Here is a 27,335-nt window from a genome sequence, read left to right on the forward strand (position 1 = left end):
GCACCGACCACAATCCCACCCAGGCCCGATCCCCATCACCCCATGTATTTAGCCTAGCTAGTCCCCCTGACACTAAGGGGCAATTTAGCATGGCCAATCCACCTAACCTGCACATCTTTGGACTGAGAGGGGAAACCGGAGCACCCGGAGGAAACCCACGCAGACACGGGGAGAACGTGCAGACTCCACACAGACAGTGACCCGAGCCGGGAATCGAACCCAGGTCCCTGGCGCTGTGAGGCAGCAGTGCTAACCCACTGTACCACCAAGCCGCCCATGGAGAGAACGTTTCCGCTTGTGAGGGAGTCCCAAACTTGGGACAAATACCAGATAGTTACTAATAAAGTCGACAGCGAGATAAGGAGATATGTAATTCGCTGACTAAGGAAAGCTCGCTGCCACGGGAAGTGGCTGAGACGGATGGCGTGAGAGGTTTTCAAAAGGACGTTAGATAGGAATGATGGGGGAAAGAGAATGGAAAGTTGTGCTGCTGGGTGGTTGAGGGCAGCAGATGGAAAGGGAGACGGTCCCTGCGGAGTATAAAGGCCAGCACGGAATAGCTGGGCCTGAAAGGCCTGTGCCGCGATTCCATGAGCGGGGCAGCGCTGCCGTTTTTGCGAGCCGGGTACCTATGATGCTCGCCGCTCCGGCTGCTTCATCATCCGAGAGCTCCATGTCCTCCACGTCGCAGTTATCCCCCAAGGCTTCCGGCGTGGGCGGGCCCGGACTCTCTTCCACCTTCATTGGCTCCGCCACGGGCTCCTCGGCCGGCCGGACGGGGGACTCGGAGCCGGTCGGCGACGGGGCATCCATGCTGGGAGAGGGGATGGGCGACTCATCCGGATCCGGGAGGGTGGTTTTCAGCTGGTCCAGCTTCTTCTTCAGGTTGTTGACTCTGTTCGCAAATGTCTTGTACGCCTGCAAGAGAAAGGGTGGCTCGCATTAGTGATAACGTCAGGCGTCAACACACAACAGACAGCACGGGGCATCACGTCAGGCGTCAACACAGAACATCATGTCAGGCGTCAACACACAACAGACAGCACGGGGCATCACGTCAGGCGTCAACACGGAACATCATGTCAGGCGTCAACACACAACAGACAACACAGAACATCACGTCAGGCGTCAACACACAACACAGCACGGATCATCACATCAGGCGTGAACACACAACACGGATCATCACGTCAGGCGTCAACACACAACAGACAACACGGGGCATCACGTCAGGCGTCAACACACAACATCACGTCAGGCGTCAACACACAACAGACAACACAGAACATCACGTCAGGCGTCAATACACAACACAGAACATCACGTCAGGCGTCAACACACAACAGCACAGGGCATCATATCAGGTGTCAACACACGACAGACAGCACGGGGATCGTGTCAGGCATCAACACACAACACAGCACGGGGCATCACGTCAGGCGTCAACACAACACGGATCATCACGTCAGGCGTCAACACACAACACAGCACGGATCATCACGTCAGGCGTCAACACACAACACAACACGGATCATCACATCAGGCGTCAACACACAACACGGATCACGTCAGGTGTCAACACACAACACAGCACGGATCATCACGTCAGGTGTCAACACACAACACAGCACGGATCATCACGTTAGGTGCCAACACACAACAGACAGCACAGAACATCACGTCAGGCGTCAACACACAACACAGAACATCACGTCAGGTGTCAACACACAACACAACACGGATCATCACGTCAGGCGTCAACACACAACACAGCACGGATCATCACGTCAGGCGTCAACACAACACGGATCATCGCGTCAGGCGTCAACACACAACACAGCACGGATCATCACGTCAGGCGTGAACAAACACAGCACGGGGCATCACGTCAGGCGTCAACACACAATACAGCATGGATCATCACGTCAGACGTGAACACACAACACGGATCATCACGTCAGGCGTCAACACACAACAGACAGCACGGATAATCACAAACAACAACACACAACAGACAGCACAGAACATCACGTCAGGCATCAACACAGCACAGAACATCAGGCGTCAACACACAACACAGCACGGAACATCACGTCAGGCATCAACACAACACGGAACATCACGTCAAACGACAACACACAACAGACAGCATGGAAACAGGCCATTCGGCCCAACCAGCTCATGCTGGTAGGATGGAAGGTGTGGACGAAGGGAACTTTATGTTTCCGGGAGGGAGGCAGAAGCACAGAAAATAGGACAGGTACAAGGGCAGGTCAGAGGCTGGGATTCCCGCAGCATCTAGCTCACCACCTGACTCCCCAAAGCTTGTTCACCATCTACAAAGGACACAAGGGGAGGCGATGGCCTAGTGGCGTTATCACTAGACTATTAATCCAGAAACTCAGCTAATGTTCTGGGGGACCCGGGTTTGAATCCCGCCACGGCAGATGGTGGAATTTGAATTCAATAAAAAATATCTGGAATTAAGAACCTACTGATGACCATGAAATCATCTATCTCTGTCTTAAAGACACTCAATGACCCGGCCTCCACAGCCTTCTGCGGCAAAGAGCAGCACACATTCACCACTCTCTGGCTGAAGAAATTCCTCCTCATCTCTGTTTTAAAGGATCATCCCTTTAGCCGCAGGTTGTGCCCTCCGGTTCTAGTTTTTCCTATGGTGGAAACATCCTCTCCACGTCCACTCTATCCAGGCCTCGCAGTATCCTGTAAGTTTCAATAAGATCCCCCCCCCTCATCCTTCTAAACTCCATCGAGTACAGACCCAGAGTCCTCAACCCGTTCCTCATACGACAAGCTCTTCATTCCAGGGATCATTCTTGTGAATCTCCTCTGGACCCCCCTCCGAGGTATTTCTCCCAACATAAGCTTGAGGAAGGGCCCGTCACGCATCGATAAGGCACTGCCGCAGCCTTCCTGACTCAACTAAACCTCTCCTACCTGCCACCCTCACACAAGACGCTTCACCCACCCCTTCACCTTCTCTAACCCTTACATATTCTTAACGTTACCCTGTTCGGATGATAAAGTCATGGGCCTGAAACGTGAACTCTTGTTTCTCCTCTTGCCTGACCCGCTTCCTACTTCCAGCATTTATTGCACATTTCCAGCATCTGCAGTATTTGCGTCAGAGCAAAGGAAGGCAGGACTAACATTTGCATGAAGGGCAGGCGGTGGCAGAGTGATATTTTCACTCGACTAGTAACCCAGCGTAATGTTCTGGGGGACCCGGGTTCGAATCCCACCACGGCAGATGGTGAAATTTTGATTCAATAAAAATCTGGAATTAAGAATCTACTGATGACCCATTGTCGGAAAAACCCATCTGGTTCCCTTTAGGGAAGGAAATCTGCCGTCCTTACCCCGGTCTGGCCTACATGTGACTCCAGAGTCACACATCAGTGTGGTTGACTCTCAATATCTGGAATTAAGAATCTACTGATGACCCATTGTCGGAAAAACCCATCTGGTTCCCTTTTGGGAAGGAAATCTGCCATCCTTACCCAGTCTGGCCTACATGTGACTCCAGAGCCACAGCAATGTGGCTAACTGTCTGTCAACTACTCTCTGGAAGGTTTCCAGCCTCCACTACCTTTCTAGTGAGAAAGTTTGTTTTTTGTGCGCAGTTCTGGTCACCTCATTGTAGGAAGGGTGTGATCGCACTAGAGGGGTTACAGAGGAGATTCACCAGGATGCTGCCTGGGATGGAGCACCTGAGGTACAAGGAGAGACCGGATAGGCTGGGATTGTTTTTTCTGGAGCAGAGAAGGCCGAGGGGGGGGTGTGATTGAGGTATACAAGTGTCGAATACCTGGGTACAAACAACACTGGGCACTAAGAGTACTCAGACTTCCGAGCTTTAATGACTTGTGCACAAGTGAGAACACAATACAGGGCAAAGCATTGCAGGGTGTTCTGCCAATTCATACAGCAAATGTAACAGTCATTGTTCACCGTATTTTGTGTTTTTGGAATTTTATTATTGAAAGGGTCTTATTTTCATCCTGTAGCCAAGACTGGAAACACTGTTTATGAAACTGACATAAGGTTTAGATTAGTCGCTTATCCTGAGTACGCAAGCGCTGGCCTCACGGAAGGCCTTGTTTGCGAATAAGCATTTTCCATTACTTGACAAGAGAGGTTTGTGCTAACTTAATTTCCACAATTGTTGTGACTTAATAGCTGGAATTACAACTTAATTTCCACATAAGATCACGAGGGGTATGGACAGGGTGAGTTTGGAGCAGATGTTCCCCTTCGTCGAGGGGTCAATCACGAGGGGGCATAGTTTTAGGGTGAGGGACAGAGGATTGGGAAAAAGCTTTTTCACTCAGAGGGTGGCGGGAATGTGGAATGCGCTGCGTGGGAAGGTAGTGGAGACCGGAAACCTTACAACCGTTAAAATATATTTGGATGAGCACTTGAAATATCGTAACATTCAAGGACATGGGACAAGTGCTGGAAAATGGGATGAGCGCGCCTTTAGTGGTAGATATTGTAGCTGCAGACTCGATGGGCCGAAGGGCCTTTTCTGCATTGTATGCCGAACAAGGCACTCAGTTCAAGGGCAATTAGGGCTGGGCAATAAATGCTGACCCAGCCCAGTGATGCCCACATTCACTAATGAATTTAAAAAATAATTGAACTATGGTTTATTTATTAGTTTCACAAGTCGGCTTACATTAACACTGCAATGAAGTCACTGTGAAAATCCCCTAGTCGCCCACACTCCGGTGCCTGTTCGGGTAACACTGAGGGAGAATTTAGCACGGCCGATGCACCCTCACAAGCACGTCTTTCGGACTGTGGGAGGAAACCGGAGCACCCGGAGGAAACCCACGCACAGACACGGGGGGAGAACGTGCAGACTCCGCACAGACAGTGACCCGAGCCGGGAATCGAACCCGGGTTCCTGGCGCTGGGAGTCAACAGTGCTAACCCACCGTGCCGCAAATGAGTTACCAACGAACAAAGGGAACTGACAGGAAATGGCCTCGAGAGATAATTGGACAGGTTTTTTAGCGGACCCACTTTACAAGGAATGAGGAGACAAACGCGGTCTGCCTCCTCCCCATGCGGAGAACTCGGAGTTAACCAAAGACTAGACACTTACATTTGCTACGATCTTCACCTCCTTGTACTGAGCCTCGTAAAATATCTCCGCATTTTCCAGAGCTTCGATCAGTGGTGGCGTCTTCTTCACCTCCCTCTCCAGCTCTGCGCAGAAATCCTCCAACTTGGAGCTGGATTCCTCAAAGTCTTTGGAAAACCGCTTGCCCCCGGCACGATCTACAAAAAGAGAATGAACTGTTTCTACGATTGAGCCGCCTGGTCTTTGCAAGTTCCCTGTGGGAGTCATAGAGCACGCAACGACAGTGAGGTTAAAACAACACAACATAAACTCCCATTCGCAAAGGAGATACAGAGCCAGCAAGTCCAGCATTACTAGAAGGTTCACAAGCATGATCCCTGGAATGAAGAGCTTGTCGTGTGAGGAACGGTTGAGGTCTCTGGGTCTGTACTCGTTGTGAGTTTAGAAGGATGAGGGGGGGTGATCTTATTGAAACTTACAGGATACTGCGAGGCCTGGATAGAGTGGACGCGGAGAGGATGTTTCCACTAGTCGGAAAAACTGGAACCAGAGGGAACAACCTCAGGCTAAAGGGACGATCCTTTAAAACAGAGATGAGGAGGAATTTCTTCAGCCAGAGAGTGGTGAATCTGTGGAACTCTTTGCCGCAGAAGGCTGTGGAGGCCGGGTCATTGAGTGTCTTTAAGACAGAGATAGATAAATTCTTGATTAATAAGGGGATCAGGGGTTATGGGGGAAAAGGCAGGAGAATTGGGGATGAGAAAAATATCAGCCATGATTGAATGGCGGAGCAGACTCGATGGACCGAGTGGCCTAATTCTTATGGAAAGCAAACAGATCTTATTTCCTTATGTAAGGGAACCAGTTGGAAGGTCTGATGGATCAAGTCCAGAATTACTGTCAGAAACCAGTTGGAGGGTCAGAAGGATCAAGAAGGATGCATTGGTGGTCATCTTCCAGGATTCTATAGACTCTGGAACAGTCCCTGCAGATTGGAGGGTAGCTAATGTCGCTCCAATATTCAAAAAGGGAGATAGAGAGAAAACAGGGAACTATAGACCAGTAAGCTTACCGTCAGGAGTGGGGGAAAATTCTCAAATCCATTATCAAGGACTTTATAGCGGAGCATTTAGAAAGCAGTGGCAGGATCAGACAGAGTTTGAATGGATTTATGAAGGGGAAATCATGCTTGACAAATCTGTTGGAATTCTTTGAAGATGTAACTTGTAGAATTGACCAGGGGAAATTGGGTGAGGGCAGTGTGCAGCGGGACCTGGGTGTCCTTGTGCACCAGTCGCTGAAGGTAAGCATGCAGATGCAGCAGGCGGTAAAGAAGGCTAATGGTACGTTGGCCTTCATTGCGAGAGGTTTCGAGTACAGGAGCAGGGATGTGTTGTTGCAACTATACAGGGCCTTGGTGAGGCCACACCTAGAATATTATGTGCAGTTTTGGTCTCCTTTTCTGGGGAAGGATGTTCTTGCTCTTGAGGGAGTGCAGCGAAGGTTTACCAGGCCGATTCCGGGGATGGTGGGACTGATGTATGAGGAGAGATTGACCAGGTTAGGATTGTTTTCGCTGGAGTTCAGACAAATGAGGGGGGATCTCATACAAACTTATAAAATTCTAACAGGACTAGACAGGGTAGATGCAGGGAGGATGTTCCCGATGGTGGGGGGAGTCCAGAACCAGGGGTCACAGTCTGAGGATTCAGGGTGGACCATTTAGGACGGGGGTGAGGAGACATTTCTTCACCCGGTGAGCCTGTGGAATTCATTCCCACAGGAAGTAGTTGATGCCAAAACATTGAATGTATTCGAGAGTCGGCTGGATATAGCACTTGGGGCGAATGGGATCAAAGGTTATGGGGAGAAAGCAGGATTAGGCTATTGAGTTGATGATCAACCATGGTGGTGATGGATGGCGGAGCAGGCTCGAAGGGCCGAATGGCCTCCTCCTGCTCCTATCTTCTCTAAGTCCAGAATTACTGTAAGGAAACCAGTTGGAGGGTCAGAAGAGCAGGCCAGATGGGGAATTGCGCTTTTTCTGTTAAAACCTGGGATAGGGTTATCTTATTAGGAAAGGTTGGATGTGTAACCATTAGAGTTTAGAAGAATCAGAGGTTATTGAAACATACCAGATCCTGAGGGGACTTGACAGGGTGGATGTTGAGAGGATGTTTCCCCTGTGGGGGAAGAGACTAGAAGTAGGGAAAAAAAATAAGACGAAGATGAGAGGAATTTTTTTCTCCCTTCCCCAGAGAGAGAGGTGGAAGCAGGGAGACTGAATATTTACGAGGTGGAGGTAGGCAGATTCTCAACTAGTCAGGGGGTCAAAGGGGTTTTTGGGTGGCGGGGTGTTGGCACAAGTGTGCAGTCAAGGCCACAATCACATCAGCCATGATCTTATTGAATGGCAGGGTGGCACAATGGGTTAGCACTGCTGCCTCACAGCGCCAGGGACCCGGGTTCGATTCCCGGCTCGGGTCACTGTGTGTGTGTGGAGGCTGCACGTTCTCCCCGTGTCTGCGTGGGTTTCCTCCGGGTGCTCCGGTTTCCTCCCACACTCCAAAGATGTATAGGTTAGGTGAATTGGCCGCGCTAAATTGCCCCTTAGTGTAAGGGGGATTCGCAGGGTAAATATGTGGGGTTACAGGGATCGGGCCTGGGTGGGATTGTTGTCGGTGCAGACTCGAGGGGCCGAATGGCCTACTCCTGCTCCTAGCTTGAACTTAAAAGCTTGTTATAAAATCTCTGATATATTCAAAACAATATCAAAATAAAACAGTTCAAATCAAAAAAATACACAAATCCCAAATAAGTATATAAAACTCTCCCTCTCTTATACAAATATGTAACATGAGAGAATTAGATTTAAAACATTGCTATTTCCACATTTATTATCCGTAAACTGCAGTTAATGTTCTGCTTTCTGACCATGCATAGAATCATAGAATCCTACAGTGCAGGAGGAGACCATTCGGCCCATCAAGCCTGCACCGACCACAATCCCACCCAGACCCTATCCCCGTAACCTCACATTTGCCCTGTTAATCCCCTGACACTAAGGGGCAATTTAGCATGGCCAATCCACCTAACCTACACATCTTTGGACACTAAGAGGCAATTTAGCACAGCCAGTGCACCCTAACCAGCACGTCTTTCAGACTGTGGGAGGAAACCGGAGCACCCGGAGGAAACCCACGCAGATACGGGGAGAACGTGCAGACTCCACACAGACAGTGACCCGAGGCTGGGAATCGAACCCGGGTCCCTGGAGCTGTGAGGCAGCAGTGCCAACCCACTGTGCTGCCTCAGTATATCATTACTGTGTATTGTGCACAAACATATGAGAGGAAGAGGTAGAGTGGACAGAATGAAGTTGCTTCCCTTGGCGGAGGATTCTGGAACCAAGGCACGTAGATCCAAGTGGCAGTAGGTGTAGAGGGGACACGAGGAAGAACTTTTTTTTTTTACGCAGAGGGTGGTGGGTGTCTGGAATTCGCTGCCATGAGTTGGTGGTGGAGGCAGAGACCTTAAACTCTTAAGGTGCTGTAAGATACAGGATCAGGTACAAGATGATGGGATGCGGAAGGGCACCCTTGGGCTGGCAGGGTCAAAATGGGCCGAATGACCTCCATCCGCGCTGTAGCTTTGCTACGGTTCTGTTACTAAGCCCGTGACTCCTGTCACTATAACAGCGACTTCACTTCAGGCGTGCGCTGGTGGCTGTGCATCACTTTGCAAGTTTCATGGTTCACCTTTTGTTAACTGCAATTCCTCTCCAGGTCTCAGTGCCACTGTAATTGCGGGTTTCAGCCACTGGGTCGCACCATAACCCACACAGCAGACAATGCCATGGGGAGACGGCGCACGGTATACTAATTTGCTTAATAAAAGGCACACACAGGTGTGCCATCCGTCCTCAAGGTTCACTGGACTGCCGGCTACACATTAACATGCCCCTTTCTACATCAAGAAGTCTCACAACACCAGGTTAAAGTCCAACAGGTTTATTTGGTAGCAAATTTCTACATCAGCAGGGACGAAGTAGAAAGGGTCGAGAGTGTGAAGTTTCGAGGCCTCCAGATCACCAACAACCTGTCCTGGTCCCCCCCATGCCGACACTATAGTTAAGAAAGCCCCACCAACGCCTCTACTTTCTCAGAAGACTAACAAAATTTGGCTGCGACTCTCACCAACTTTTACAGATGCCCCATAGAAAGCATCCTTTCTGGTTGTATCACAGCTTGGTCTGGGGCTCCTGCTCTGCCCAAGACCGCAAGGAACTACAAAAGGTCGTGAATGTAGCCCAATCCATCACGCAAACCAGCCTCCCATCCATTCCCTCGGGAAAAGCAGCCGGCATAATTAAGGACCCCACGCACCCCGGACATGCTCTCTTCCACCTTCCTCCGTCGGGAAAAAGATATATAAAAGGGGCGGCACAGTGGGTTAGCAGTGCTGCCTCACAGCGCCAGGGACCCGGGTTCGATTCCCAGCTTGGGTCACTGTCTGTGTGGAGTCTGCACGTTCTCCCCATGTCTACATGGATTTCCTCCCAGTCTGAAAGACGTGCTAGTTAGGGTGCATTAGCTGTGCTAAATTCTCCCTCAGTGAACCCCGAACAGGCACCGGAGTGTGTGGCGACTAGGGGATTTTCACAGTAGCTTCATCGCAGTGTTAATGTAAGCCTTACTTGCGACTAATAAAAAATAAGCTTTAAACTTTATACAAAGTCTGAGGTCACGTACCAACCGACTCAAGAACAGCTTCTTCCCTGCTGCCGTCAGACTTTTGAATGGACCTACCTCGCATTAAGTTGATCTTTCTCTACACCCTCGCTACGACTGTAACACTACATTCTGCACCCTCTCCTTTCCTTCTCTATGAACGGTATGCTTTGTCTGTACAGCACGCAAGAAACAATACTTTTCACTGTATCCCAATACATGTGACAATAATAAGTCAAATCAAAATCAGCCAACATAATCAAGGAGCCCCACGCACCCCGGACATTCTCTCTTCCACCTTCTTCCGTCGGGAAAAAGATACAAAAGTCTGAGGTCACGTACCGACCGACTCAAGAACAGCTTCTTCCCTGCTGCCGTCAGACTTTTGAATGGACCTACCTCGCATTAAGTTGATCTTTCTCTACACCCTAGCTATGACTGGAACACTGCATTCTGCACCCTCTCCTTTCCTTCTCTATGAACGGTATGCTTTGTCTGTATAGCGCGCAAGAAACAATACTTTTCACTGTATCCCAATACATGGGACAATAATAAATCAAATCTATGTATTCTATGAACGGTATGCTTTGTCTGTATAGCGCGCAAGAAACAATACTTTTTACTGTATGTTAATACATGGGACAATAATAAATCAAATCTATGTATTCTATGAACGGTATGCTTTGTCTGTATAGCGCGCAAGAAACAATACTTTTCACTGTATGTTAATACATGGGACAATAATAAATCAAATCTATGTATTCTATGAACGGTATGCTTTGTCTGTATAGCGCGCAAGAAACAATACTTTTCACTGTATGTTAATACATGTGACAATAATAAATCAAATCTATGTATTCTATGAACGGTATGCTTTGTCTGTATAGCGCGCAAGAAACAATACTTTTCACTGTATGTTAATACATGTGACAATAATAAATCAAATCCAATCAGTTCTGCGCTCTACCTTTCAATCGTTTCAACGTCTCTGTGCTGCAGACATCCACGCGGAGGCTCCCAAGCTGTTTCTCCTTGAACTCCCGCTCGTCCTCGGCTTGCTTGTAGGACCCCAGCTGATCTATCAGTGCCTGCGGCTGCAGTGGGAAAGTGAAGAGGGGGAAAGGTCAGCTTCTGCTTCCTGCTGACTCCCAGAACCAGTCCCACCGTTTAACAAGCAAGGCACACTGCAACGCACGCTAAATACTGCGGCGTGACAGCACGGTGGAGTACATCAGAATAGAGACTGCAATAATAAATGTACACGGCTGACAAAAGGAGGCACCGAGTTTCCCCCGCCCCCTCCCCGGCCAAGGCTCAGTGGCAGCACTCACATTTCTGGTCGTGGGTTCAAACCCCACTCCAGCCTTCAGCCTCACAATCCTGACAGACTCACTCTGTGCTAGTACTCTGCCCTGTAGGAGGGGCCCCCTTTCAGAGGAGGCATTAGGCCAAAGCCCTGCCTGCTCTCTTCCCTGCCCGAGGGGAGGTCGTTACGACACGAAGGTGGGCACAGTGACTGCTTACGGAAAACCTCCAGAGTACTCTCAATGAGTCAATGATTAATTGGAGAATGTTGCTACGGTTTGACGGCATCCAAAATCTACTTTGATCACCTTTTACTCTGAACTAGTTGGCACATGAAGTTTCCAGGCAGGACAGTGGTTAACACTGCTACCTCACAGCGCCAGGAACCCGGGTTCGATTCCCAGCTTGGGTCACTGTGTGGAGTCTGCACGTTCTCCCCGTGTCTGCGTGGGTTTCCTCCGGGTGCTCCGGTTTCCTCCCACAGTCCAAAGATGTGCGGGTTAGGTGGATTGACCATGCTAAATTGTCCCTTAGTGTCCAAAGATGTGCAGGTTAGGTGGATTGGCCATGCTAAATTGCCCCTCAGTGGCCAAAGATGTCCAGGTTAGGTAGATTGGCCATGCTAAATTGTCCCTTAGTGTCCAAAGATGTCCAGGTTAGGGAGATTGGCCATGCTAAATTGCCCCTTAGTGTCCAAAGATGTGGTATGGGGGATTGGCCATGCTAAATTGCCCCTTAGTGTCCAAAGATGTGTAGGTTAGGGGGATTGGCCATGCTAAATTGTCCCTTAGTGGCCAAGGATGTGCAGGTTAGGCGGATTGGCCATGCTAAATTGTCCCTTAGTGGCCAAAGATGTGCAGGTTAGGTGGATTGGCCATGCTAAATTGTCCCTTAGTGGCCAAAGATGTGCAGGTTAGGTGGATTGGCCATGCTAAATTGTCCCTTAGTGGCCAAAGATGTGCAGGTTAGGTGGACTGGCCATGCTAAATTGCCCCTCAGTGTCAGGGAGATTAGTGGGGTAAATGTGTTGGGGTTACGGAGATAGGGTCTGGGTGGGATTTGTGTCAGTGCAGGCTTGATGGGCCGAATGGCCTCCTCATCCACCATAGGGAGTCTATCCTATTCTAAATGTGCTTTCCCGTGATCGAGGGGATTTAAACACATGAAATTTATTCTTAATTTCTACACATAACTTTTTTTAAAGAATGTGTTCCTTGTGTTACGAACTCAAATATGTTTGTGTGTGTGTTAAAATTCTAATGTCTAAGACATTGTAGCATTAAAGGGACAGCATATCCCAGTGCGGTTACGGTGCGCCCTGACCAGTAACGAAGGTAGAACCCAGTGTGAGTGTGCCCCACGTCAGGTCAAGGGTCAAAGAGCAGGTCAATGATCAACTTCAAGGGGGTCAGGAGAAGGCGAGAGAGATGCTCTGGGTCAGCTGTCGACAGGCGGTCAGCTTTGGGGGAACGGGGAAGAGGGGGCAGCCAAGAGGTGCCACGGACGAGGCAGGGACACAGGTAGAGAGGGGGTTCCAGCTCAGTCAAATTAGTTGGCAGATTGTCTCCACGCTGTGGGCTCTTGGGGTGAAGGAAGGTACCCCTTTGGGAGCTGTAGTGACTTTTGGAGAGAATTCCAAATATATAAATCCTCAAAAGGTGGAGATTGGAAACCCTGGTGAGAAAGACAACGGTTGAATGAGAAATCCATGGACCCAGTCTTGGTTGCAACTGTCATTTATTCTATAGTGTGGTGTGTCCGACCACAGTTTGCCTGTTAATTCATATGTATCCCATACTCTTGTAAGTTTTAGAGCAAATCCTCCATGATTAAAAAACCCAGGGATAAGGAAAATGGCCGACTGGCTGTCAGGAACCTTTACAGCCACATGAATATGCAAGAGGCTGGGAATAACGAGAAGGTCGAGACAGGGATAATCTAATCAACAGGAAACAAAGGAGAAACCATGACCAGCAGACAAGGAGTAAATAGCCCAGCAGCGAGACAATGAGAACAGAGATCATTCCATCCACAGACAACATCAATGACTCAGCTCGCTGATGGGATTCCAATCAGGATGACTCAGAGAACATTTAAAAGACATTAAAATGTCAATTAAGGGCGGTCCCGACAGTTCCGGCCCTTTTGTCCCAGTCAATCGAAACTATCAATGATCAGAAACTGTTTTTGTGTGAGAGAATCACTGGTTCAGGTTTTAAAAAGGGACAAGCAAGCTCTGGTCCCTCTCTCTTTTCTCTTCGGACCAGCATGGCAGCACTCTCCACTCTCTTCTCCTGTTGCTGCCTCTCGTTCGTCTCCAGCACGCAGCCCGAAGCCCACTGAGCAATTTAAACTAAGATTGTGAGTACCCTCCGGTAATTCGCAAAGTTCCCGAGATCATCATAGTGGATGAGGCTTTGGGGAAAGGGGGGGGGGGGGCTTTTGCATGCACCTTTCATAGTTTAAGACACTGGTAAACTTGTGTAAAGTAAGCATTCTCGTTGTGTCCGTTTTAGTATTCCTTCCATAGCTATAGTCTTATAGAGCATAAGGCATTGTGTGTTGTTTTCCTAGTGTTTGGTGATCTTGACACACAAATATATAGATATCTTTGACTTCCATTGGAGTCCGTTTTGATCTTTTCAATTTCTCACCAACGATCTCTGACCAAGTCACAATATTAAATATCCCTTACCATAATTCCGGAGTCTAGAACTGAGGGTACCCTGGGCGCTTCGAAACCGCCCACTCAGGAAAGGCTGCCAGGTAGTGGATAGGCAGCAGTTTCCTTTTCTCTCTCTTGGGAGCGATACTCTAGTGAAGTAGGCGCAAGGTGGCCGTTGTTCCATCGGCGAGAGAGAGAATCACTCGGGCATTGGTGGGGTTTGGGTAACAGAGAACCAAACCTAAAATAAGCCCAGTGGAGTTAAAAAGGGGATCCCGCTACACTCTGAATGTTAGAGTAGATATATCTTGTACATATTTTACTTTTCTAAGTTCATAGAATCCCAACAGTGCAGGAGGCGGCCGTTTGGCCCATCAAACTGACAACAATCCCATCCAAGCCCTATCTCTGAAACCCCACATATTTACCCTGCCAATCCCCATGACACCAAGGGGCAATTTAGCACGGCTAATCCACCTGACCTGCACATCTTTCGGACTGTGGGAGGAAACCCATGCAGACACGTGCTGTCACCACACAGTCACTCGAAGCCGGGAATCGAACCCGGGGCCCCTGACGCTGTGAGGCAGCAGTGCTAACCACTGTGCCGCCCCAAGTTTGTGCAGTTAAATAGTATTTTTGCAGCGTTCGAATCCCGTGGAATCATGTGGGTTTATTCCAAAGACAGGTGGCTTTAATCACACCCTTCCATTACACGAAGCATCAGCGGTCCCTGACTGGACCTCCTCCCCATCCACATCCCAGGGTCTGGGCGAGGATGGTAACAATATCGAGGTGGAGGCCGCTTTTCCTCAATCCCTTCAGTGTTCTAGTCGACCAAGACAAACGAAAATGAACAAGTCCTTTTGCAAGTCATGTTAAAGGTACGTAGCCGCGTGAATAGTTGCGCCATTCAGGGAGATACACGGGCATACACAGACCAGGATAATCCTATGTTCCACCTTTGGCCTGCGTTGAGCTAGCTGACCTGCGGCTGAATGGTGGCAAGGATATTATAAATCAATCTCTCCATCCCAGGACTACAGAAGGGGACAATTATTCAAGAAAATTAAGGGGGAGATGGTGGCCTCGTGGTAATGTCACCAGGATAGCAATCCAGAGAGCCAGGCTGATGCCCTGGGGGAGACGGATTCAAACCCCACCATGGCGGCTGGTGGAATTTAAATCCAATTAATAAATCTGGGATTGAGAGCGAGTCTCAGTGACCGTGACATCTATCGTCGACTGTCGGAAGGTCCCATCTGGTTCACTCGATTGTCGGAGAAACCCATCTGGTTCGCTAATGGGAAGGAAATTAGCCGTCCTTAACCTAGTCTGGCCTACGTGACCAGAGATCCACGGCAAGGTAGTTGACTCTTAATTGCTCCTCTGAAAAGGCCAGGCAAATCACTCGGTTCAAGGACAATTAGGGAATTGTGTTTTTCTTTCATGGGACATGGGTGTCGCTGGGCCGGCATTTATTGCCCATCCCTAGTTGCCCTTGGAGGGCAGTTGAGAGTCAACCACATTGCTGTGGCTCTGGAGTCACAAGTAGGCCAGACCGGGGTAAGGACGGCAGATTTCCTTCCCTAAAGAGAACCAGATGGGTTTTTCCGACAATGGGTCATCAGTAGATTCTTAATTCCAGATATTTTTCAATTGAATTCCAATTCCACCATCTGCCGTGCCGGGATTCGAACCCGGGGTCCCCCAGACCATTAGCTGAGTTTCTGGATTAATAGTCTAGCGATAATACCACTGGGCATCAAACACCCCAGGGGGAAAAGTAGAGTCACTCTGACCCCTCTGAACCATTATGCGGCCAGTAAAGGTGAACACGTGGGGAGGACAGGGTTAGGGTTCACACGCGTGATGCCTCTCATGGTCCAACACTGGCACTGGCTGCCTAGGGTTGGCACGCTTGGGAGTGGTCACTGCCGTACGGCATTGGAGGGCAAGTGTGTCCGTGGGAACCGTACCCCAGGGCGAGGTGGTCATTTTTTTAAGAAAAAAAAGAGGGAAACGAAACGCGAAAACACTCACCCTGAATTCAGCGAGTATCTTGGATTTGACCACGATCCGGGCCTTGCTACTCACTGCAAAAAGGAAAGAAAGATGCAATCAGCAGTGTGGACAGCGATCCCGCCAGCGCCCCATCCTGCCTGGGTTTCCGCAGAGCCGGACAGCGGGCAGGTCAGATACATCACAAGTCTTTACCTTTACTGACCAGCCTCTCGCAACCCCAAAAGACAGAATCGCAGCGTCACAATGCAAAACACCCCCCACAAAAACAAAACAACAACGGATAGATGGCGGCAGGTCTGCCTCCGAGCTGAGAATCGTCCTCAATAGCTCAGTCCCTGGACGCATGGCTCCATCACTGCTCTGTCAATCAGGTTTAGTCGGAATCACGAGCTTTCCGAGCGCTGCTCCTTCCTCAGGTGAGTGGGAGTGATGAAGGAGCAGCGCTCCGAAAGCTCGCGATTCCAAATAAACCTGTTGCACTTTAGGCTGGTGTTGTGAGACTACTTACTGTGCCCACCCCAGTCCGACGCCGGCACCCCATGCTCTGTCAATGACACACTAATCATGTGGAGATGCCGGCGTTGGACTGGGGTAAACACAGTAAGAAGTTGCCGATATGCGCCATCTTCTTGGAGATCCTCTCCACTTGGAGAGGATCTCCAAAGTTCCGACAAAGATGCAAGAAAGCAGACAGACATTAAGTTTCTACAAAGATGCAAGAAAGCAGATGACACACTAACCCACCTTTATCATACAGGCGTGAAACTATTCGGGTAAAATGACACACTGCAGTTGTGTTGAAGCGATGATTTTTCGTGGTTCCCAGGTACGATAGTCCTGGACCAAAGCCAGGGAAGCAGGTATGTATTTCGACTGCCCCCTCCTCTCCCGGTTTATGAGAGGAAGCGAGTTAACCAAGGTCGCCGCTCCAGCACTCAGCATCTCCTGTGGTCAAGTGGCCTTTACGGTGACGTCTGAATGGGACAGCTTCGGATGTGGTAGTGGAGGTTATCCCCCCCGCCCCCTCCCCAACCACAATGCACCCCCCCACCCCCAAAAGGAACATCAAGCGGCACAGTGCCACAGTGGTTAGCACTGCTGCCTCACAGCGCCAGGGTCCCGGTTTCAATTCCGGCTTGGGTCACTGTCTGTGTGGACTTTGCACGTTCTCCCCGTGTCTGCGTTGGTTTCCTCCGGGTGCTCCGGTTTCCTCCCACAGTCCGAAAGACGTGCTGGTTAGTGTGCGTCGGCCGTGCTAAATTCTCCCTCAGTGTACCTGAACGGGCGCCAGAGTGTGGTGACTAGGGGATTTTCACAGTAACTTCATTGCAGTGTTAATGTAAGCCGACTTGTCACTAATAAAATAAATAAACTTTATAAACTAAATAAAATTCTACGTCAACACGCATGGCTCTCACAAGGACAACGGTCATTTGGGAGAGGTACCAGAGGCACCCAATAGACTGCAACTGGCCGGAGCAGCCATGGATGTAGATGCCAAACGGTGGCACAGTGGTTAGCACTGCTGCCTCACCATACCAGGCACCCGGGTTCGATTCCAGCCTTGGGTCACTGTCTGTGTGGAGTCTGCACACTCCTCCCGGACATCCACATCTGTGAGGGGTGTGTCGGGCTGCGGTTCCTGAGGGACCGTGTTAGGGAGCTGGAACTGCAGCTCGAGGATCTTAGGCTGTTAAGGGAGAATGAGGAGGTGATAGACAAGAGCTATCATCAGGTGGTCACACCAGGGCCACGGGAGGAGGCCAAGTGGGTGACGGCCAGGAAGGGTAAAGCTCGGGTGATTGAGAGCACCCCGGTGGATGTGCCCCGACACAACAAGTACTCCTGCTTGAGTACTGCTGGGGGGGACAGCCCGCCTGGGGGAAGCAGCAGTGGCCGTGTCTCCGGGGTGGAGTCCGGCCCTGGAACTCAGAGGGCTAAGGAAAAGAGGAGGAAGGCAGTGTTAATCGGGGACTCAACAGTCAGGGGGACGGACAGGCGATTTTGCGGAGGCAGGCGGGAGTCTCGGGTGGTGGTCTGCCTCCCTGGGGCCGGGATCCAGGCTTTCACTGGGCGAGTCCCAGAAATCCTGAGGTGGGAGGGAGAGGAGCCGGAGGTAGCGGTACATATTGGTACCGCTGATGTGGGAAGGAAGGGGGAAGTGGTCATGAAAAGAGAGTATAGGGAATTAGGGAGACAGCTGAGAAGGAGGAAAGCAAAGGTAGTAATCTCAGGATTGCTGCCTGTGCCACGGGAAAGTGGGGACAAGAATGGAGTGAGGTGGAGGATGAATGTGTGGCTGAGGGACTGGTGCAGGGGGCAGGGATTCAGGTTCCTGGACCATTGGGACCTCTTCAGGGGCAGGTGTGACCTGTACACAAAAAACGGGTGGCACTTGAATCCCAGGGGGACCAATATCCTGGCAGGAAGGTTGGCTAAGGCTACTGGGGAGAGTTTAAACTAGATAGGTTGGGGGGAGGGGATCAAAATGAGGTGACTGAGAGTGAGGAAGGTAGCTCGCAAACAGAGAAGGGTTATAGGCAGTACAAGAGGGCGGATGGACAGGGAATAGAGAAGGGGAGAGCTCAGACCAAAGGATTGAGATGTGTTTACTTTAATGCCAGGAGTATAGTGAATAAAGGGGATGAGCTCAGAGCGTGGATCGATGCCTGGAAGTATGATGTGGTGGCCATTACGGAGACTTGGATGTCTCAGGGACAGGACTGGATACTCCAGGTGCCGGGATTCAGATGTTTCAGGAAGGACAGGGAGGGAGGCAAGAGAGGGGGTGGAGTGGCACTGCTGATCAGGGATAGTGTCACAGCTGTAGAGAAGGTGTATGCTGTGGAGGGATTGTCCACCGAGTCTCTGTGGGTGGAAGTTCAGAGTGCGAAGGGGCCGGTCACTTTGCTGGGAGTTTTCTATAGGCCGCCCAATAGTGACAGGGAGGTGGAGGAGCAGATAGGGAAACAGATCCTGGAGAGATGCAGTAATAGCAGAGTTGTTGTGATGGGAGACTTTAATTTCCCAAACATAGATTGGAATATCCCGAGGGTAAGGGGATTGGATGGGGAAGAGTTCGTTAGATGTGTTCAGGAGGGTTTCCTGACACAGCATGTGGACAAGCCTACAAGAGGAGAGGCTGTACTTGATCTGATACTGACCAATGAACCTGGACAGGTGTCAGATCTCTCAGTGGGAGAGCATCTTGGGGATAGCGATCATAACTCTATCTCCTTTAGGCTTGCATTGGAAAAAGAGAGGATCAGGCAAGCTAGGAAAGTGTTTATATGGAGTAAGGAGAAATATGAAGACATTAGACAGCAAATTAGAGGAGTAAATTGGAAGGAGGTATTCTTGGGGAAATGTACTGAAGAGAGGTGGCAGTTTTTCCAAGGAATGTCTGTCTAGAGTTCTACAGGACAATGTTCCGAGCAGACAGGGAGGTGTTGGTAGGTTAAAGGAACCATGGTGCACGAAAGCTGTGCGGGACTTAGTCAAGAAGAAAAGGAAAGCGTACAAAAGGCTCAGAGAGCTTGGCGAAGATAGGGATTTAGAAGAGTATATGGCTTGTAGGAAGGGACTAAAGGAGGAAATTAGGAGAGCCAGAAGGGGTCACGAGAAGGCCCTGGCAGGTAGGATTAAGGAGAACTCTAAGGCGTTCTATAAGTATGTGAAGAGTAAAAGGATGAGACGTGAAGGAATAGGGCCTATAAAAGTTGAAGGCAGGAAAGTCTGTACGGAACCAGTAGAAATGGCAGAGGTGCTCAATGAGTATTTTGCCTTGGTTTTCACAGAGGAGAAAGACCTGGGTGGATGTACTGCGGGCGTGCGGTGGACTGAAAGGATTATGTGGACTTTAAGAGGTTGTGCTGGAATCTTTGAATGGCATCAAGATAGATAAGTTGCCGGGTCCGGATGGGATGCACCCCAGGTTACTGTGGGAGGCGCGGGAGGAGATTGCAGAGCCTCTGGCGATGATCTTTGCGTCGTCGATGGAGACGTGAGAGGTGCCGGAGGATTGGAGGATTGCGGATGTGGTTCCTATTTTCAAGAAGAGGAATAGGGATAGCCCAGGTAATTACCGACCGGTGAGTCTAACCTCAGTGGTTGGTAAACTGATGAAGATAGAAACATAGAAACACTGAAAAACTACAGCACAAACAGGCCCTTCGGCCCACAAGTTGTGCCGAACACATCCCTACCTTCTAGACCTACCTATAACCCTCCATTCTATTAAGCTCCATGTACTCATCCAGGAGTCTCTTAAAAGACCCGATTGAGTTCGCCTCCACCACCCCTGACGGCAGCCGATTCCACTCGCCCACCACCCTCTGTGTGAAAAACTTACCCCTAACATCTCCCCTGTACCTACCCCCCAGCACCTTAAACCTGTGTCCTCTCGTAGCAGACATTTCCACCCTGGGAAAAAGCCTCAGAGTCCAACCGATCTATGCGATCCTGAGGGACAGGATATATGAGCATTTAGAGAGGTTTAGTATGCTCAAGAATACTCAGCATGGCTTTGTCAAGGGCAGATCGTGCCTTACGAGCCTGGTGGAGTTCTTCGAAAATGTGACTAAACACATTGACGGAGGGAAGGCGCTAGATGTGGTTTATATGGATTTTAGCAAGGCGTTCGATAAGATCCCCCATGCAAGGCTTCTGGAAAAAGTGAGAGGGCATGGGATCCAAGGGGCTGCTGCCCGGTGGATCCAGAACTGGCTTGCCCAAAGGAGGCAGAGAGTGGGTATAGATGGGTCTTTTTCTAAATGGAGGTCGGTCACCAGTGGTGTGCCCCAGGGATCTGTTCTGGGACCCTTGCTGTTTGTCATTTTCATAAATGACCTGGATGAGGAAGCAGAGGGATGGGTTGGTAAGTTTGCCGACGACACAAAGGTTGGTGGGGTTGTGGATAGTCTGGAGGGATGTCAGAAGTTACAGAGGGACATAGATAGGATGCAAGACTGGGCGGACAAGTGGCAGATGGACTTCAACCCAGATAAATGCATTGTGGTCCATTTTGGTAGGTCAAATGGGATGAAGGAGTACAATATAAAGGGAAAGACTCTTAGTACTGTAGAGGATCAGAAGGACCTTGGGGTCCGGGTCCATAGGACTCTGAAATCGGCCCCGCAGGTGGAGGAGGTGGTTAAGAAGGTGTATGGTGTGCTGGCCTTCATCAATCGAGGGATTGAGTTTAGGAGTCCGGGGATAATGATCCAGCTATATAGGTGTGGGATAGAGGGAAAGTTGGCCGATTGGATAGGTAACTGGCTATCTGATCGAAGACAGAGGGTGGTGGTGGATGGAAAATTTTCGGACTGGAGGCAGGTTGCTAGCGGAGTGCCACAGGGATCAGTGCTTGGTCCTCTGCTCTTTGTGATTTTTATTAATGACTTAGAGGAGGGGGCTGAAGGGTGGATCAGTAAATTTGCTGATGACACCAAGATTGGTGGAGTAGTGGATGAGGTGGAGGGCTGTTGTAGGCTGCAAAGAGACATAGATAGGATGCAAAGCTGGGCTAAAAATGGCAAATGGAACTTAACCCTGATAAATGTGAGGTGATTCATTTTGGTAGGACTAATTTAAATGTGGATTACAGGGTCAAAGGTAGGGTTCTGAAGACTGTGGAGGAACAGAGAGATCTTGGGGTCCATATCCACAGATCTCTAAAGGTTGCCACTCAAGTGGATAGAGCTGTGAAGAAGGCCTATAGTGTGTTAGCTTTTATTAACAGGGGGTTGGAGTTTAAGAGCCGTGGGGTTATGCTGCAACTGTACAGGACCTTGGTGAGACCACATTTGGAATATTGTGTGCAGTTCTGGTCACCTCACTATAAGAAGGATGTGGAAGTGCTGGAAAGAGTGCAGAGGAGATTTACCAGGATGCTGCCTGTTTTGGAGGGTAGGTCTTATGAGGAAAGGTTGAGGGAGCTAGGGCTGTTCTCTCTGGAGTGGAGGAGGCTGAGTGGAGACTTAATAGAGGTTTATAAGATGATGAAGGGGATAGATAGAGTGAACGTTCAAAGACTATTTCCTCGGGTGGATGGAGCTATTACAAGGGGGCATAACTATAGGGTTCATGGTGGGAGATATAGGAAGGATATCAGAGGTAGGTTCTTTACGCAGAGAGTGGTTGGGGTGTGGAATGGACTGCCTGCAGTGATAGTGGAGTCAGACACTTTAGGAACATTTAAGCGGTTATTGGATAGGCACATGGAGCACACCAGGATGATGGGGAGTGGATAGCTTGATCTTGGTTTCAGATAAAGCTCGGCACAACATCGTGGGCCGAAGAGCCTGTTCTGTGCTGTACTGTTCTATGTTCTATATAAGACCCTTGTCAGACCCCACTTGGAGTACTGTGCTCAGTTCTGGTCGCCTCACTATAGGAAGGATGTGGAAAAGATTGAAAGGGTGCAGAGGAGATTTACAAGGATGTTGCCTGGATTGAGTGGCATGCCTTATGAGGATAGGCTGAGGGAGCTCGGTCTTTTCTCCTTGGAGAGACGAAGGATGAGAGGAGACCTAATAGAGGTGTATAAGATGTTGAGAGGCATAGATCGGGTGGACTCTCAGAGGCTTTTTCCCAGGTGGAATGTCTGCTACGAGAGGACACAGGTTTAAGGTGCTGGGGGGTAGGTACAGGGGAGATGTTAGGGGTAAGTTTTTCACACAGAGGGTGGTGGGCGAGTGGAATCGGCTGCCGTCAGTGGCGGTGGAGGCGAACTCAATAGGGTCTTTTAAGAGACTCGTGGATGAGTACATGGAGCGTAATAGGATGGAGGGTTATAGGTAGGTCTAGAAGGTAGGGATGTGTTCGGCACAACTTGTGGGCCGAAGGGCCTGTTTGTGCTGTAGTTTTTCTATGTTCTATGTTCTTACTTGTGACACTAATGAAACTTTAAAAAAAACAATAAGCACAGAGATGAGCATCGATAATTGTGCAGAGTTTCTGCTGACAAGTCAAAAATAAACCCCCCACCCTCTCGAGGGGAGCAACTTTCCACATCCGTCTGACCGCACCTCTCGAGGCAGTGGGACCTTGGATTCCAGGAGCATGCCCGCACCTTGCAGTTTCCCCTGCGGAGAATCATCGAATCCCGACAATGCAGGAGGCGGCCATTCGGCCCATCGAGTCTGCACCGACCACGATCCCACCCAGGCCCGATCCCCATAACCCCATGCATTTACCCTGCTAATCCCACTGACACTATGAGGCAATTTAGCATGGCCAATCCACCTAACCCGCACATCTTTGGACACTAAGGGGCAATTTAGCATGGCCAATCCACCTAACCCGCACATCTTTGGACACTAAGGGGCAATTTAGCATGGCCAATCCACCTAACCTGCACATCTTTGGACACTAAGGGGCAATTTAGCATGGCCAATCCACCTAACCCGCACATCTTTGGACTGTGGGAAGAAACTGGAGCACCTGGAGGAAACCCATGCAGACACGGGGAGAACATGCAGACTCCGCACAGTGACCCAAGCTGGGAATCGAACCCGGGTCCCTGGTGCCGTGAGGCAGCAGCGCAAACCACTGTGCCACCGTGCCGTCTGAAGTGTTAGCTTGAAAGCCACCACGTTGAGCCAGACACGGGTGCACGGATATCAGGTAACAAGTACTCAAGTAATTAGCTGCGGCTGAAGGTTTAAATACAGGTAACTGGACACCTTGCCAGGTTAAGCTGTCACAAGATAGCAGGATTCGATTCCCAGTGCACTTAGTGGCTTGCTGCCTATCCTTCTGCCTGTCAGCACCCCCGCGTACAAGTAGGACACGATTGGAAAGCCAAAAAGTGGCGTCTCATTAAACAAGTTGAGGGGTTCTGAACACACCTGTACCACTGCCCAAGGTTGGTTCCGTACCTGTTTTCACTTTTGTAAATTCAGCTGGCTTTCTTCCCACTGAAATGAATGGAAACAAGTGAAAGGCAGTGAATTTGCGGCGTGCGTTGTCGGACGCCTTTGCGACAGACGCTCCAGAGTGCACGGAGATACCATTTATTCACATTCATTCACAAGGGGAGGGTGAGGGGGTGGGGGAAGAGGCGCTAACCATTAAAAGCTTTTTGTTGCAACGCATCTGACCTCAGTAAAAACGGTTCTAATTGTTGGAGACTGGCAAAGAGGAGCAGCACCCCTCCACCCCAACCCCATCATTTTTAAATGAATTCCACTACCCCCGGGAAGGAGGTGGGTGGGATCAGTGCAGCACTGCCTGGAATCACAGATTGTAATCGCCTGTCAGTGTTCACAGTCCAGGGCCGGGGCAGAAGAATGAGCCCTTGGGGAGAGACGCAGGGTCCGTGGTGCCATTTGGCAGCCACTACCAGCACCCAGAGGGCGAAACTAACACGGCTGATTTAACTCCGCTGTATTAACTGCACCCTTACTGGTCGCTGGGGTTTCGATCGGAGTCACACACCTTCATTTGACGGGGAGATAAAGTGCACAGCTGCGGGGGGTAACGGAGAAAACCACAGCACATTTTGCAACTCACAGACGCTGAAAAGTTAAAAGCAATCAGGAAAGACTTCAGTAATTGTCGTTCGTGGAGAAGAGGAGAAGAATTTACAGGGCGTGCAGAGCGACAAAAGAGTTGGGAGGAAGGAGCCAAGTACAGACCCCGAGAAAGCAACAACAACAGGGTGAGGTTTACGGAGGGTAAGGGTTCCAAGGAGACTGCGAGCGATGGAGTATTTCACTCTGGGGCATTACAGGGCAGACGTGAAGTTCTGTGACAGACGGGCTGAGACAGGAGTGTTCGGGGCCAAGGAGTCTTCCTGAAGGATTGCAATATTCCCCAGAGGAACTGTGAGTGCCACGTCCTTATCTTTCGAGAGCGAAACATGCATTATAACCTGCGCGCCCAGCAGCAGGGCAGGAGAGTTAGCGACAGATCAGCAGGCGTGCATGTGTAATGACGCACGCTCACAGACCTGGTCAGGAACACACGGTGATCAGGAAAACCTGTACAGAGGCTGCCCCAGTCCCTACGCGTCTTCCAGATGCCTTCTGCCTAAGAGAAGACTCCACACGATTACCCATTCTCGGTCCTCAAGCCAGGTGTCCCTCTTCTGCTGTGTTGCCCTAAGAGGGACAATCACCACATGCCTCCCCCTTTATTAAATCTTCAATAACCAAGTTACTGACGACTAAACTCGAACTTGTTATACAGATGAGTTGGACAATTATAAATCGAGTCTTTGAGGGGTATTTCTGCTTCTTGCAGAGGGGTGTCATTCGGTAGTTTAAGATGCTTCCACTGCACCGATATCATCAGGAACCTCTGCTGGCACTGGCCCCCACGGAGACATCAGTTACGTCAGTGACAGGTCCATCAGGCGCTTTTATGAATCATAGATCATAGAATCATAGAAACCCTACAGCACAGAAAGAGGCCATTCGGCCCATCGAGTCTGCACCGACCACAATCCCACCCAGGCCCTACCCCCATATCCCTACATATTTACCCACTAATCCCTCTAACCTACGCATCTCAGAACACTAAGGGCAATTTTAGCATGGCCAATCAACCTAACCCGCACATCTTTGGACTGTGGGAGGAAACCGGAGCACCCGGAGGAAACCCATGCAGACACGAGGAGAATGTGCAAACTCCACACAGACAGTGACCCAGGTCCCTGGAGCTGTGAAGCAGCAGTGCTAACCATTGTGCTACCGTGCCGCCTGAACTGTGTATGCTTACACAGCAGCACAGTGGTTAGCGCTGCTGCCTCTCAGCGCCAGGGACATGGGTTCGATTCCCGGCTTGGGTCACTGTCTGTGCGGAGTCTGCACGTTCTCCCCGTGTCTGCGTGGGCTTCCTCCGGGTGCTCCGGTTTCCTCCCACAGTCCAAAGATGTGCAGGTTAGGGTGGATTGGCCACGCTAAATTGTCCCTTAGTGTCCAAAGATGTGCAGGTTAGGGGGATCCACAGGGCAAATAGGCTAAGGGGATAGAGCCTGGGTGGGTTGTTCTGTTGGAGAGTTGGTGCAGACAGATGGGCTGAATGGCCTCTTTTTGTGTTGCAGCGATTTGATGATTCCATCATGTTGTGACATGTAATCTCAGTTTCTTTCTCTGTCCAAATTGCTGGCTCCAAGGCCAATTTCAATGTTTTTTTTTTAACCTCTTCAATTAATTTCTCATTCCTTCTTCGAGCTCCTTTATTCTCCCGGTTCAATTCTTGACTGGATTTGTCCTCAGTTTCTGGTTGCTTTTTTTATAGAGTTCAGCTTACTCTACACTGAGTCAATAACTTCTTCATTTTGTAAAACTCTGTCATGTTTGCTGTCAGTCGTTTATTTCATCTTGTTTTAATATCAGCGCTGGACTAATGGTTGGGGTTCGGAAGCTTGAATTCTTTTTGCTGATTCCTCTATGTTCAATAGTCCCTCGTTTCTTTGGAACTCTCTCATTTCTGAATTCCCGAGGTGAATGCATCATGTTCTGACTGGACATGTACGTTTCACAAGTTTACTTCCGCTAAATCCTTATTGGTTTCACTGTTAGTAGCGTCCGTCCCCGATGAAAGTATCAACTTGCTTCCGTCCTGCTTGTTGCCCTTCATAGCGGCACGGTGGGTTAACGATGCTGCCTCACAGCGCCAGGGACCCGGGTTCAATTCCCGGCTTGGTTAACTGTCTGTGCGGAGTCTGCACGTTCTCCCTTGTGTCTGCGTGGGTTTCCTCCGGGTGCTCCGGTTTCCTCCCGCAGTCCGAAAGACGTGTTGGTTAGGGTGCATCGGCCGTGCTAAATTCTCCCTCAGTGTTACCCGAATGTGCTCCCCGAGGTAAAGGGACTGAAAGTGCACACAGTACTCCAGTTGTGGTCCTTTACAATTGAAGCAGGACCTCACTACTACTCAACTCAATTCTTCTTGCGATAAAGGCTAAAGTCCAAAAGACGTGCTGATTAGGGTGCGTTGGCATTCTAAATTCTCCCTCAGTGTAACCCGAACAGGCGCGGGTGGGGGCGACTAGGGGATTTTCACAGTAAACTTCATTGCAGTGTTAACGTAAAGCGACTTGTGACCTCTTCCATGCAGATTTAGACATAGAGTCATAGAGGTTTACGGCATGGAAACAGGCCCTTCGGCCCAACTTGTCCATGCCGCCCTTTTTGTTTTTAAAACCCCTAAGCTAATACCAATTGCCCGCGTTTAGCCCCTATCCCTCTATACCCATCTTACCCATGTAACTATCCAAATGCTTTTTAAAAGATAAAATTGTACCCGCCTCTACTACTACCTCTGGCAGCTCGTTCCAGACACTCACCACCTTCTGTGTGAAAAAATTGCCCCTCTGGACCCTTTTGTATCTCTCCCCTCTCACCTTAAACCTATGCCCTCTAGTTTTAGACTCCCCTACCTTTGGGAAAAGATATTGACTATCTAGCTGATCTGTGCCCCTCATTATTTTTTAGACCTCTATAAGATCACCCCTCAGCCTCCTACGCTCCAGAGAAAAAAGTCCCAGTCG

At 49.8% G+C, this 27,335-nt stretch overlaps 1 protein-coding gene across 1 annotated transcript in view; it reads right to left on the minus strand.

Moving 5' to 3' along the window:
* Positions 1–629: 629 nt before the first annotated feature.
* The window catches only part of LOC144487910 (regulation of nuclear pre-mRNA domain-containing protein 2-like), a gene marked incomplete at its 3' end in the record, with an annotated part of 79,564 nt that continues 52,858 nt past the window's right edge, over positions 630–27,335 (minus strand). Inside the window, exons 4-8 of the mRNA XM_078205958.1 lie at positions 23,719–23,757; positions 15,857–15,909; positions 10,811–10,937; positions 5,135–5,310; positions 630–918 (exon numbers count right to left, since the gene is read on the minus strand). Of these exons, the coding sequence (XP_078062084.1) occupies positions 630–918; positions 5,135–5,310; positions 10,811–10,937; positions 15,857–15,909; positions 23,719–23,757 (684 nt within the window). The remainder of the gene's footprint in view (positions 919–5,134; positions 5,311–10,810; positions 10,938–15,856; positions 15,910–23,718; positions 23,758–27,335) is intronic.

Source organism: Mustelus asterias, unplaced genomic scaffold (genome assembly GCF_964213995.1).
Source record: "Mustelus asterias unplaced genomic scaffold, sMusAst1.hap1.1 HAP1_SCAFFOLD_1124, whole genome shotgun sequence".
Lineage (NCBI taxonomy): Eukaryota > Metazoa > Chordata > Chondrichthyes > Carcharhiniformes > Triakidae > Mustelus > Mustelus asterias.